Source organism: Ixodes scapularis, unplaced genomic scaffold (assembly GCF_016920785.2).
Source record: "Ixodes scapularis isolate PalLabHiFi unplaced genomic scaffold, ASM1692078v2 PGA_scaffold12__126_contigs__length_90152505, whole genome shotgun sequence".
In the NCBI taxonomy this organism is placed as follows: Eukaryota; Metazoa; Arthropoda; class Arachnida; order Ixodida; family Ixodidae; genus Ixodes; species Ixodes scapularis.
In genome coordinates, this window is record NW_024609838.1 from 28,104,178 (window position 1) to 28,116,735 (window position 12,558).

Consider the following 12,558-nt stretch of genomic DNA (forward strand, 5'->3'; position numbering starts at 1 on the left):
AGGTGCGATAAACTAAAAACAAGTTGTGATTGCTTGGAGCTGAGCTGGTTGGTTTGACATGCCTCTGAAGGCTTCCAGCTGAAAGTAGAGGGAATAACAAAAGGGGGAAAGGGGGGCAGCCAGCAGTGTGTGTCCCTTTTTTCTCCTTTCCTTCGTTTTTCCCTCTATTTCAGTTGGAAACCTTCAGAAGCAGAAACTAAAGATGACTGTCCTTTCCAGTCAGCCAGGCACGTAGCCAGGGGGGAGGCCCATGGGGCCCGGGCCCCCTCCAAAATCTTCCATTTTGCTGGGACCTCCTCTCCCCCCCTCCCACTCATACAGCGTTTTGTCATGGGCGGGCCCCCCCTGAAACAAAATTCTGGCTACGTGCCTGTAGTCAGCAATGTTCGATTACCTCCTGCTGTGGCTAAGTAACACCATTTCTGCTGAGGTCACCATTGGCCAGGACCCTGCAATTACTAGAAGTAGGCTGTCTTTCGGTGTTTTTTAAAGAGATAGCAAATCATGTCAGAAATAGGGGTGGGTTATCTTGCGGGGGTGAGGCATCACTCGGACGGTAATAGCAAAATGTGTCATAGAGGTGACAAGGACATCATAAGGATGACAAAGCCAAGAACTAGACACAATGAAGACATGACGTGCTAACTCGTCATAGACATATGACAAACAAGGTAAAACAAATATGACAAGGCAATCCCAAACATGACGTGACACAAATATGACAAAGGCATGACACATAGGCAAGATAAAAATTTTAGCCTTTCCACTCTGGTGAAAAAGGAAGACCAGCGAAGCTGCAGTGTACTATCATGGGACGACCTCAAGGACGACTTCCTGGATGACCTCAAAGACGACGCCTAGAGGACGACGTCTAGGACAACCTCAAGGACGACTTCTAGGGCGACCTCAAGGACGACCTCAAGGACGATGCCTAGGACGACCTCAAGGACGACGCCTAGGACGACCTCAAGGATGACGTCTAGGACGACCTCAAGGACAACTTTTAGGACGACCCCGAGGACAACGTCTAGGACGCCTTCTAAAACAACCTCAAGGACGACCTCAAAATAACTTTTAGGACGACCTCGAGGACGACGCCTAGGACGACGCCTAGACACCGGAGTGGAAAGGCTGGAAAGGTTGCCGCCATCTATGAGCGACGGCAGCAACCAGAAAACCGTAAGCCAGTTGTCTGGTTGCCACCGTGGCTCATAGATGGCGGTAGTTGTTCAGAGTTTTGTGTCAACATTTCTTTGGTGACGGACACGAAACTGGGTGTAACTAGCCCTTAACAGCTCCGCTGTAAAAACATAACAAAGAAAATCACAGGACATGACATGTAGGCCGCACAAAACCATAACAAAAATCATTGGACATAATTTTGACAGGAAAGACAATGAAGGCATACCAAGCAGACACGAAACGAAGAAAAGAAGACAATGCACGAACACAACTAGGACAGCAGAGAAATGATTTAGACATGATGCAGACATGACATATACAGAAGGTATGACCAAAACATTACAAAGGCATGACATAGACATAGGCATAAGGTGCACACAAGAATGTGACATAGACATAACGAAGCTTCATTGTGTATATATGTCTCATATCGATCTTGTGTGCATCTCCTGCCATTGTCATGTCTATATCATGCCTTTGTCGTGTTTTGGTCATACCTTCTCGGACCTTGTAATGTCTGTGTCATGCCCAAATCATTTCTCTGCCATCCCAGTTGCATCCGACATTACACAGCTAGGCATGACATGCAGACAGGGCAAGAACATAGCACAAACATAGAAGGCATAAAGAACATGGTAAAATTAATCCAAGACACAGACATGACAAGGCATGAGATGCAGACAGGGCAAGAACACATATGACATACATAATGAGAGCAAGACAGAAACGTGACAAAGCTACAGAAATGATAAAAGGCATGACAGAAAGAAAAAAGACATGGCATGTACACAACAAAGGCAAGACAGAAAACATGACAGAGACATGATACTGCACGGTTCCTTCACGTTCCAGAGCCTACTTGCCTCTGAGCACTCCACCCCTTGGAAGTAGACGTAGGAGTCACATTCCCGGCAGCGGGAGGGAGTGCGCAACTTGCGGAACGAGTGTGTCTCCGCTGCCCGGGACAGGCACATCCGACGGCACAGGCCCAAGCCGCTGTCTGCACATCAAATTAACACCACAGCCAAATGTCAATTCTCGCACAAACTGATCATGTTTTGTCCCGAGCAAGGTTGACCACACATACGTTCCAAGAGCACTCGGATCTACCAAATTCACTTGATTGAAATAAAACCTTGTTGCACGAGATATAGATACTTACAAAAACAAATCCAGCAACTATGTCTCTCTGCAATCCCACATTAAAGAAAGGTATGAAAACACATTAAAGTATATGGAAACAATTAGTGAGTGGAGTTGACAACGTGGCCTCAGCAAAGGGGTTCGCACTAGCTACTCAAAAACAACACCAAAACTTTTGTTTGGAAGGTTTGTGCTCTACCATTTCTGATAACGAGTTGTGCCACCTCTCCGACGACATGGGCAATGGCGACTGCCATTGCCTAGAAAGCAAAAATAACAGGAAGATCCAGTGCTGGATTCTTACGGAATGCGTTAGCATGATCTTTATGAACACCAAACACGTCCTCCTTCGGGAAACGTTATTGTTCACCCCTTCACTTTTCACCTATGGCTTTCTTTTTTGCTTCCTCTATTTTTTGCTGCCTCTTATTGGCGTCGTTACGGGGTCAGTGTTGGTGTTTCCCAAATGGAGATATGTGTGGCATTTCCCAAGGGTCATGCTAAAGGATTCCTTAAAAATCCACCAATGGATCTTCCTGTACTTTTTTCATTGCTTTTCTGTACTCTGCCTGTCAGAGTATGTCGACGCCCTTGGATACGGTCATTCATATCACTCGTGGAAAGAACCACATCCATACCACCCGTGGAAAGAACCGCATCTATATCGCTAGTGGAGGGAACCGCATCCATTGTTTTAACTGCACACACATCGCAGCACGTGCAACCGCTGCTACAGAAACTCAGAGTGAAGAACAACCAGCGATGGCAGAGCAGCAATAGACCATTCGCAGTATTCCCAAGCGCCCCGGCCCGCACTCAAGGAATCATGGGAATGGTGTTAATTCAGCTCCCTAGTGATCGCTAATTTTCGACCAACTCCATGGTTACACAGTTTTTGAGCGTAATTCGAGGTCACCCTGAACAAGCACCTGATATACCCCAAGGACCTGTCTTTTAAAATTGCTTGTCAATGTCAACATTTTTCATACTGCGCATACGATCCACCTTTCAACCTGGCTGCGCTGCAGAAATCTCTTACAATATTATCATTCTCGTGATTGTTGTTTGAGCAGAAATTGCTTAAAAAGCCGATAATTCACAACAACAAAAACCAGGATTTAGCTCGGAGTCCATGGGGCTGTTTATAGCATTTTTAGCGTTTCAAACTTAATATCAATATAAAAATAATGTAAAAGATTTCTGCAGCCCATCCAGGTTGAAGGGTGGACAGCATGCACAGTATCAAAAACGCTGACATTGAGGAGAAATTTTAAAAGCGATATAACAGGTCATTGGGGTATATCAGGCACTTGTTCAGGGTGATTCCGAATTATGCTCAAAACCTGCGTAACCAGAAATGGTGTTGAAATTACCGATCACTAAGGGGCTGAAGGAACACCAGTCCCATGATTCTTTTAGCACGGGCCGGGGCACTTGGGGGACATAGCAAATGGTCTATTGAGCACGCCCGCATTCTACTGCACTGCGGTGCAACACTTCCTAGATAACAAAGCCGTAGTGCTGAATAAGAGGGCGCCTTCAAAGAAGGCCAACGCTGGGCACAGATTGGACACAACAATTGCATCAACATCCGGCTCAAACATGACTTGAAGCTGAGCGCTGACGCAGTGCTGGTTTCTAATCTCTGTCCAGTGTTGGCTTTCTCTGATTAAGCCATCTCATTCAGCACTATGGCTTTGTTATCTAGCATTGCGTCAACGTTCGGCTCAAACTTGACTCGAAGCCGAGCGCTGACGCAGGGCTAGTTTCAAATCTGCGTCCAGCATTGGCCTTCTCTGATTAAGCCATCCCATTTAGCATTACGGCTTTGTTATCTAGGAGGTGTTGCGCGGCGCCTCCTCCTCTCTGGCTCCACGCCAGCTGTGCGTGTGACTTTGCCAGAAATGAAAGAGCTCGTGACGAAAACCCGGCGGTGTCTGTCAGTTTGTCACCACCGAGGTGAAAGGGAGAGGTTGATGCGTGCTCACATCAGCGCTTCAGACCAAGGGGAGCATCGCATGTGACAACCGACAAACAAAAGACACCGCCGGGTTTTCGTCAAAACGAGCGTTCTAATGCCAACGCATTAAAAGAATGGGGCTGCGCTTCTGTGGTGCTCAGCCACAGACTACGTTGAAATGCCGTAGCATTATGAAGTTTCTTTCTTAAGCAGGCCACATTCTGCTGGATAAATTAAGACATGCCTCGCTTCTTCACTAGGCCCTCGGTCAGAGCAGAACGAGCATACCTGCTTTCTGTCCATAGCCAAATTTTGTTCTCTCTTCTCTGGTATCACAATGAACACGCTGAGCATCAATGAGCTTTCACTTCTGTTCAGCAAAGCCCCCTTCAGTCTGTCCCTTTCTATTGCAAGCACTATACAGTATAGACCACTCACAACGTAACCGCTTATAGTGCAGGACCGGGTATAACGCGTTTTTTTTAAACCACCGGTTCGCCTCCCATAGAACTCCATGTAATTACATACCGCTTAAAATGCAGGCGCGCTAAGGGAGGTATCGGTTGTAGTGCCGTTTCTGAAACAGCCCGCCGACCGCGCCGCCGACCGGAGCAGAGAGCACGCTTCCCTGTGCGACACTAGACAACGGCGCTGACGGCGCTAGCCGCAAGCAGCACTCGCGGGGCAAGGAGGTTGCTCGAAGAAGCTGGGAGAAGCGAAGAGAGACGCACGCACGTGTCGTTCACGTGCGTGCGTCCCTCCGCTGGGTTGGAAAACAACCGCAACGACAGACCAATCGCAGGTCGAGGAGAAGTGTTCGCGCGCGTTTCATGCCGGCCGCAGGCCGGCTGCTTCTAGCCGCAAACATGGCGTCGGTTGTGATCGTCGACGTAGACGGCGTTCGTTCCGCATAAAAGCGCTATCCTTGACTGTGAATTTTCGTTGTGTGTTGCTATGATAACCCAGCACGTACTAGAAGGGAAGATCCACCTACTCGTGCGGCGATGTCGTGGCGGCACGCTCAAGACGGCAGAAACGCCTGTGTCGTCGTGTTCGTTTACTTCGACTACAGTGGTGATTTCCAAGCATTTGTGTCCTTGAACATCGCCCGGATTTCTTATTTGGCGCATTTCATGCGTGTGCTCAAGTTAAAGGTATTACTGGCGCGTACCGTATGAAGGATGCGAATTTTCACCCGCTTTCATCACCGGAGAAAGGTGGTTAGGGTTAGCAATCCTGACTGCTCACAACGTCCGTCCGCAACCCGCGACGCCGTTAAAAGGCTGCGCCAGGCAAAAGCCGCTCATTTCTTTCAAAATGTGTGACAGACTTGAGAGAGAAGTGTACTAGTCTGGTGAAATAAAGACTTTCCTCAAACTAAGCTTTATTTTTCATCTAACATAAAATAAATTCTTTTACAAAGGTAAGTTATCTCATGGCTTGTATTTTGACCTGAAAAAATGATGTTTTGGTTATAGCGCGGTATCGCTTATAGTGCGGATTTTCGCGACTCCCGCGACATACGTTATATGCGGTTTACACTGTACCAGCAAGCGTATGACTTATATTATAAACCCCTCTTGAAAGTGTGACGAAAATGCAGTCTTGTACACGTTACTAAAAAAAGTAATCGATTACAATTACTATTACTCTTGGCTAAAAAGTATTCGATTAGATTACTTGATTACTCAAGCAAAAGTAATTGGACATTACTTAAAGAAGTAATCGTTACTTTTCCGATTACTTTATTGTGTGAAGACACATCTTAAGCGCTCATAACAATGAACTACTTCCAACCTATATTTCACATTTGCACAAGTATTGAAGAAGAAAAACTGGCCCCCTCTTCGTGGTCGTTGCACCTTCACAATGCGGACACAAGCATAGAATTCGTTTCAAGACGTTTAATGATTTGGGCGTTCGCCAGTGTGTGTGTTTGTGTGTGGGGGGGGGGGGGGGAGAGGAGAGCTAAGGGGGAAGGGTTCTCGCTCAAAGTTTGCGTCGCTCATTTTATTATTCGCATGTGGATGAGCTCGCATGTTATACAAAAGAGCAGCAGCTCCAGGATTTGAAACGGATCATGTGCAGTATCCATTAGCGGAAGAGATCACCCCGACCACTTCTCAATTCGAAACATTGCTTGTCACCAAGACCACGTAGGGGAAATGGGGAAATATTTCAACTGCCTTTCTTATATTTTGCATCCGCTTTAGGCATTCTTCCGTTCTGGTTCTCCTACGGGCTGCGAGTAGGTACCGTATTTACTCACACAATGAACGCACTCGCGTAATGAACGCACCCCCCAAGTCGGCTCTCAAAATTTCGACTTTTTTTTTCACTCGCGTAATAAACGCACCCCCAACTCGGACGTCAAAATTTTGACCCCCTCCCCCCACGCGCGCGGAATGAATGCACTTTTCTATCCTGGTGCAGCGAGGTCGCGAATGCATGGGCAGCGTGGGCGAACAAAACGCCTTGCAAAAGGTGTTAAAAAAATTCGCAAAGATCCAAGGGAAGCAAGAAAAAAAAACGTGGAGAGGAGCTTTTTTATTTTTGCACAAGCCAGTCTGGACTTTGGGTTCGCGCGCCGCCGCGCGCAAGGGGGTAAGAAAGAAAAGCGGAGAAGCGCTCTAAGCGAACGAAACAGCTTGCGAAAGGCGGCAAAAAGAAAAAAAAAACACCGAACTAAAAAAACAAAGAAAAGTTGTTGTTTTTTTTTTTTACGCGACCCCCGTAAACAAACTGCTAGCGCAGTTTGTTTACGGGGGTCGCGCGCCGCGCGCATGGAGGTAAGAAAGAGGAGCGGAGAAGCCCTCTAAGCAAACGAAACAGCTTGCCAAAGGCGGCAAAAAGAAAAAAAAAACCACGGAACTGAGAAAAAAAGAAAGAAAAACAGGAGCTTTTTTTTTTTCTTCTTTTTCTTTTGCACAGCGCAGTTATGGGAGGTCGTACGTCGCACGCAAGGAGATAAGAAAGATAAGCGGAGAGCCCTCGTTTAAACAACGCCTAAGCAAACAAAACAGCTTGCGAAAGACCGCAAAAAAAGAAAAAAGAAAACCCAAGGAACTGAGAAAAAGAAAACAAATAGGAGTTTTTTTTTTGCACAGCTTATTTTGGTGATGGGGTCGGGCGCCGCGCGCAAAGAGATAAGGAGTGTGATTTTTCAGGATAAAAGGTCCTTTAATTATGCGAGTAAATACGGACGCAAAAATTTTACTTCGCGTAATGAACGCCCCCCCCCCCTAACTTTGCATCGATGTTTCGGAAAAAAAAGTGCGTTCATTCTGCGAGTAAATACGGTATGCCCTAAGCAGGATTTTTTTAATTTTTTTTTTATTTATGTGTGTGTGTGCGCGAGGGGGCTAGTTTGAACGAAGGACTCACAAAGCTACATTCTGCTTCCTCAAACTTTGCCCTGAATGGCCTTTGCCACGCACTGTGGCTTCCCTGGAGCTTCCCTTCTCCCAGCCCCAGCTCAAAAAAAAAAACAAAAAAAAAACAAAAAAAAAACGGACATTCCACAGAAACTGTACATAGAAAGAGATTGACCTCGTTCCCTACAGCTCCCCAAAGATCTTTCTTTTTTTCCGTTCGAAAAAAAAGAAGCAAATTTTATTTTGTCATTTCATAAAAAAAAGGCGTGTCCCGGGGGGGGGCTGGGGGGGGGGGGTCCCGTGGACAAATTGTAACGGTTACAAGTAATTTTATTACTTCAAAAAGTAATCAGATTACTCTTGTGATTACTGCCTAATGAAAGTAATGAACTGAATACAAAATTACTCCAAAAAGTAATTGATTACAAGTAATTTGGTTACTTGTAATGCGTACGGTACAAGTCTGCGAAAATGCGACGGAGCCTCGGCTGCACGAGTCCTCGTGCAGCAAAACCAAAACTCAAAGCCACCCGTTTGCACTATTCGCACATTCTTCGGTGTCAGTTAGTGAAAGAAATTTATTGCAACTAAAGAAAAAGTGCAAGCGAGCTGGTTCAATACCGACATGGTAATCCAGGAGCAAGGTAAAAAGAGACCGGACAACACCAAGTTTTGTGTCGTCCGTCCTGTTTTTCCCCCCCTTTTTGGGTTACGAAGTAGAAATTGATTGCATTTCTTAATCATCGCTTCTCAAGTCCCTCCTCTCCCCCCCTCCCCCCCTTGGCATGGTGGTTGAGCATCAGGCTTACAATCGAAAGGTCATATTGTGTGGTTCCTTTTCGGGGACACGTGGAATTAGTATGCAAGGGGTTAAAAAAGGGCTGCACACGCCCAACCAACCGTTGTCGTGGTCTGTGTCCAGTTCGTCTCCAGACGAGACGGTCAGCAGGGTCCTGGCGGGGGCCTGGGGGCTTGCGGCGGGACTTGTGTCGGGAGACTTGTTGCTGTGGCAGCTGCCCACGCTGTCCGAATCGCTGCCTGGGCACGTGCCCCAAGTCCTGCCTGCCACCTTGGCTCCGGCACCGGCTACAAGAGACAGGGCCAACATCAGCCGGGAACTTGTCGCATCTACAGGCAGTTTACGAGTGCTATTTGGGCATAAAAGAAATTGGATAAACCAATAAACGGAGTGCAATTAAACTTTTCAAAAAATCGTTGTTAGGTGAAGCATTTATCATACTAAACATTTTTATGAGTGTAGGTTTCAGGCAAAAAAATGTATGCCTAAAAAACTGTTCTTATTTTTTTTCTATGCACAGGGAGGAAAACAGCAAAAACTGTCCAACTGGTGCTGGATGACCTGTGGGGGATGGGAGAAAACAGAACAAAAACACGCAACTCTGCCTTCTCCTCCCGGCGAGAGAGTCGCCAATTTTCCCCCGATAAAACCTTGTCGGCGTCATACCGCACCCACTGTGAGACAGTATTGAGACCCTGGTCCATAGCCATCTGGGAGGGTGTCACAATTTTCCTCTGTTCCACCTGTCCTCCAATTATGCTAGTTAGTTATACTTCATTCAATATTCCCTGAATAATTTCCCCAAATCTTCTACCTTTCTCTTTGTGATTGCAATCCTTTTCTCCTCCGTTTTTCCATCCGTGCCAGTCAAGCCCATTTTTTGCTGGCGAGGATGGAGGATGAACCACATGTGGTGCTTCACCACAGTTGTTAGGCTCATACCCAAGGCAGCTGCTACGCAAATTTGAAGTACTGTTCTAACGGTTAGCATCCAAAAGAATCCAAAGCAAGCATGCAAGCCCAGCTTCCACGGCGGTCCCCACCTTCCAAACCAAGCCTGGCATCCAAGGCGGCGCCATCCAGAGGCTCGTCATTTGCTACGACCGCTTCGTGGATTCTTCGAGACTCCGTCCTGACAAGAACAAGAAAAGGCAAAATCAGGCATTGCAAAACTACCATATACATAATGTTTTTTTTTCCGGCCTTACAAATTTATTTAAAGAAAGCCGTGAAAGCTACACTAATGTGATCTATGCAGATGAGCTATGTGGCTAGGGGGCTAATTGTAGAATAATTATATTAAATCTGTCAATGAACTTTTTAATTAATGAAAATTAACATATAATTCTGCAATAAAACTGTGATGGCAGAGGCCAGCTGGTGTAGATTTACCATTTTCTTAAACTACCTGAGACTGGGTAGAGAATGAGAAGAATCCAAAGTGGACAAGAAAAGAACAGAATGACAGGAGGCAACACCTCAATTGAGACGTTGCCTTCTGTCATTCTGTTCCTCTCTCTTCTACTTCGGATTCCACTCGTTCCTCACCCAGTCTGAGGTGGTTTAAAAAGATGGTAAATATGGTTGTAATTGGAAACTTGCTGAGCAATCACCAAAAGCAACCAAATCTGTCAATTTTAGGGAGTGCTAAAGTCATTATCCATGCAACAGCTTCAAAGCTGGCAATGCAAAAATGAGAATAATAGGCGTGCAATGGTGTTACCGTCTGCATACAATGTCTCGCCGTTTCTACGGATCTCACGCACCTGGTGTCGGTGGTGTACGGCTCAAAGGTGAGCAGCTGCGGTTCCGTGGGTCGCCCCAACGGAATCCGCCTGACGAACTCCATGTACTGCGACCCTGGCTCGTACATCCGACTGCTTTCGCAGAGCGTTTGGAACTGAAACCATGGGAAACACACTAGAACATGGCACCCAAGAGCCCAAACTCAAAAGGCCATGCAACGAAGGCTTTTACTTTCAATTGACCAATCTCACGAAACACGTGCAGAAAGAACGAAGTTCTCTCAGTGGAACCTCGATTATGCATCCCCGGTTTATGCGACATCCTGCATTTTATGACGAATTTGACCGGTCCCAACGAACTCCCCATAGAAATAATGTATCAAAACTTCGGTTTGCACAACGCGTGATCCTACGCGTCATGCAAACCGAACTTTTACCTCTAGCAAACATACAATTCAAAGCATCGAAGCTACAGCCCGTAGGGAGCCACAAATAGATCTTGATGAAAGCTAATCATGCTACTAATCGTTTTAAAGACTTCAAAGTCATCTTACCTATAGCTAATCATGCTCTACTGAAGACTTTATTAACTGGATGACTTCATGTCAAATCAAGCAGGCAAAAATAAATAAATTTTAATTTTGCAAAAAAAAAAAAACGTTTTTTGCATTATTTTTAAAACAATAATGGGGGGCCGTGAATCGCAAGTTTGTCAGAGATTTCGTTCTCGATTTACAGAGCTCGAGGTCAAAGAGTTTGAGAACCCCTGCTCCAGAGCAAACCAGAGAGCACTCCTTAGAGACCACATAAATGTGAGGATTCATACAGACCTGAACGGGAGCTGGTGCGGACACAGTATGCTGCAGCTGGAAGTAGGCAACCGTCACCGCCTTCATCGTCTGGTCGCACTGGCACATGAGCTCTCGCACTTGCTGGAGCACCTCCATCTGCAGGCACAGAGGGCGCCACATGCTTCAACTCACCATCCTATGTACAGAGCGTGTATAGATAATTGGGAGCCACGCACGAACAAACTCAGGCACAAACCCGTACGGTTTCAGTTTTGGTTTTCTCCCTGCTACACTGAACTGGGGTGTCAATCTTTTTTTTTATTTTCGCGTCACTTTTTTGTGGCATGTAGAACTTTTCATGTAGGCGATTTCTGTTTTGGTGTGCTTCTTCGTTGTTAGAATTGCAGATCTATGTTGTTCAACCTTGCGCTTTGTGGTGAATGCCAAGATATAGAAATTACTAATGAACTCTGTATTCGACGTTAGTGAAAACAAGAAAGTTACGGTTCTGAATAAAAAAAAGGCCGAGTAAAGCCGCTCAAAACAGTGACTTCAAGGTGCGAGGTTGAGGTGCCATTGCTTATCATCGCATCTCGAGAAACATGATACGAGGAAAATGTCTTAGGTTGAAGGTGTGCAGACGTCAATCAACTTTTTGCCCTTGTAAACAATGTATCTTTGATGAGTAAATATTCTTCACAAAGAAAGCATGCTACAGCGTTACTTGAAACCAGAACTCACGTTCGATGTGCGGGAAAAAAAGGCCCGGCACACAAAGGGTTAAAGGAACACTGGCAGGGCATTTATGCTTACCAAGGTTTTTTATTTGTACATGGCATATGAGGGCTCAATTACCCAGAACACAATTTGCAGCTCGAAATTAGTTTTTTTTCTGCCCAAAAACTGCCGGTCGAGAAGTGGCCAGTTTGAGTAGAGCTCACTCTCTACTCTGGGGTCACGTGCGGTCCAGACACACATACCATATAATCAAAGTCATCGAAGGCATACACTCAATATTACAAATAAAAAAAAATATGAAACCCATTTTTTCTGGCTTCTAAAAAGCTGCTAATATATTCTCTGCATAAGTCTCAAGATGGCATTGTATCGCGGGAATCGCGGGTTGGACGGCGGGATAGAGCGGACCTCAGGATTGTTGTCCACTTCAGGATTGTCGTCCACCTCAGAATTGTATACTTTAGGATTGTCGTCCATGGTACGAGCAAACCTTTCTAGCTTCAAAAGAGAATTCGTTTGCCGCGATAAATTAGAATTTATTCCGCACGAAACACCCGACCGCCAAGCTGATTCGCACACAAACATTGCGGAGTCGCCGCCCATTCTATTGGCTGCAGACATCGCTCGTCTTACGAACACGAATTGATAAAAGCCTAGAAAACGCACAAACGTCAAGCGTGACATGCTTTTTGACATTTGCGTATTTCGAGCGACGTGCGAGATGTGCGTTTTTCGTCTGTTAAGCACAACCACAAAAACGAAGGGAAAAAAATTATGCAGTCAGGTGTAGCCACATGACTTCCAGCAACTCCCTCCTCCTCAACAT

The 12,558-nt window shown here is 45.9% G+C and overlaps 1 protein-coding gene across 1 annotated transcript in view; it reads right to left on the minus strand.

Moving 5' to 3' along the window:
• LOC121835353 (rho GTPase-activating protein 45-like) overlaps positions 1-12,558 on the minus strand; it is a 77,083-nt gene that overhangs the window by 19,367 nt on the left and 45,158 nt on the right. Inside the window, exons 13-17 of the mRNA XM_042289481.1 lie at positions 11,034-11,150; positions 10,225-10,358; positions 9,502-9,590; positions 8,560-8,745; positions 2,046-2,182 (exon numbers count right to left, since the gene is read on the minus strand). Of these exons, the coding sequence (XP_042145415.1) occupies positions 2,046-2,182; positions 8,560-8,745; positions 9,502-9,590; positions 10,225-10,358; positions 11,034-11,150 (663 nt within the window). The remainder of the gene's footprint in view (positions 1-2,045; positions 2,183-8,559; positions 8,746-9,501; positions 9,591-10,224; positions 10,359-11,033; positions 11,151-12,558) is intronic.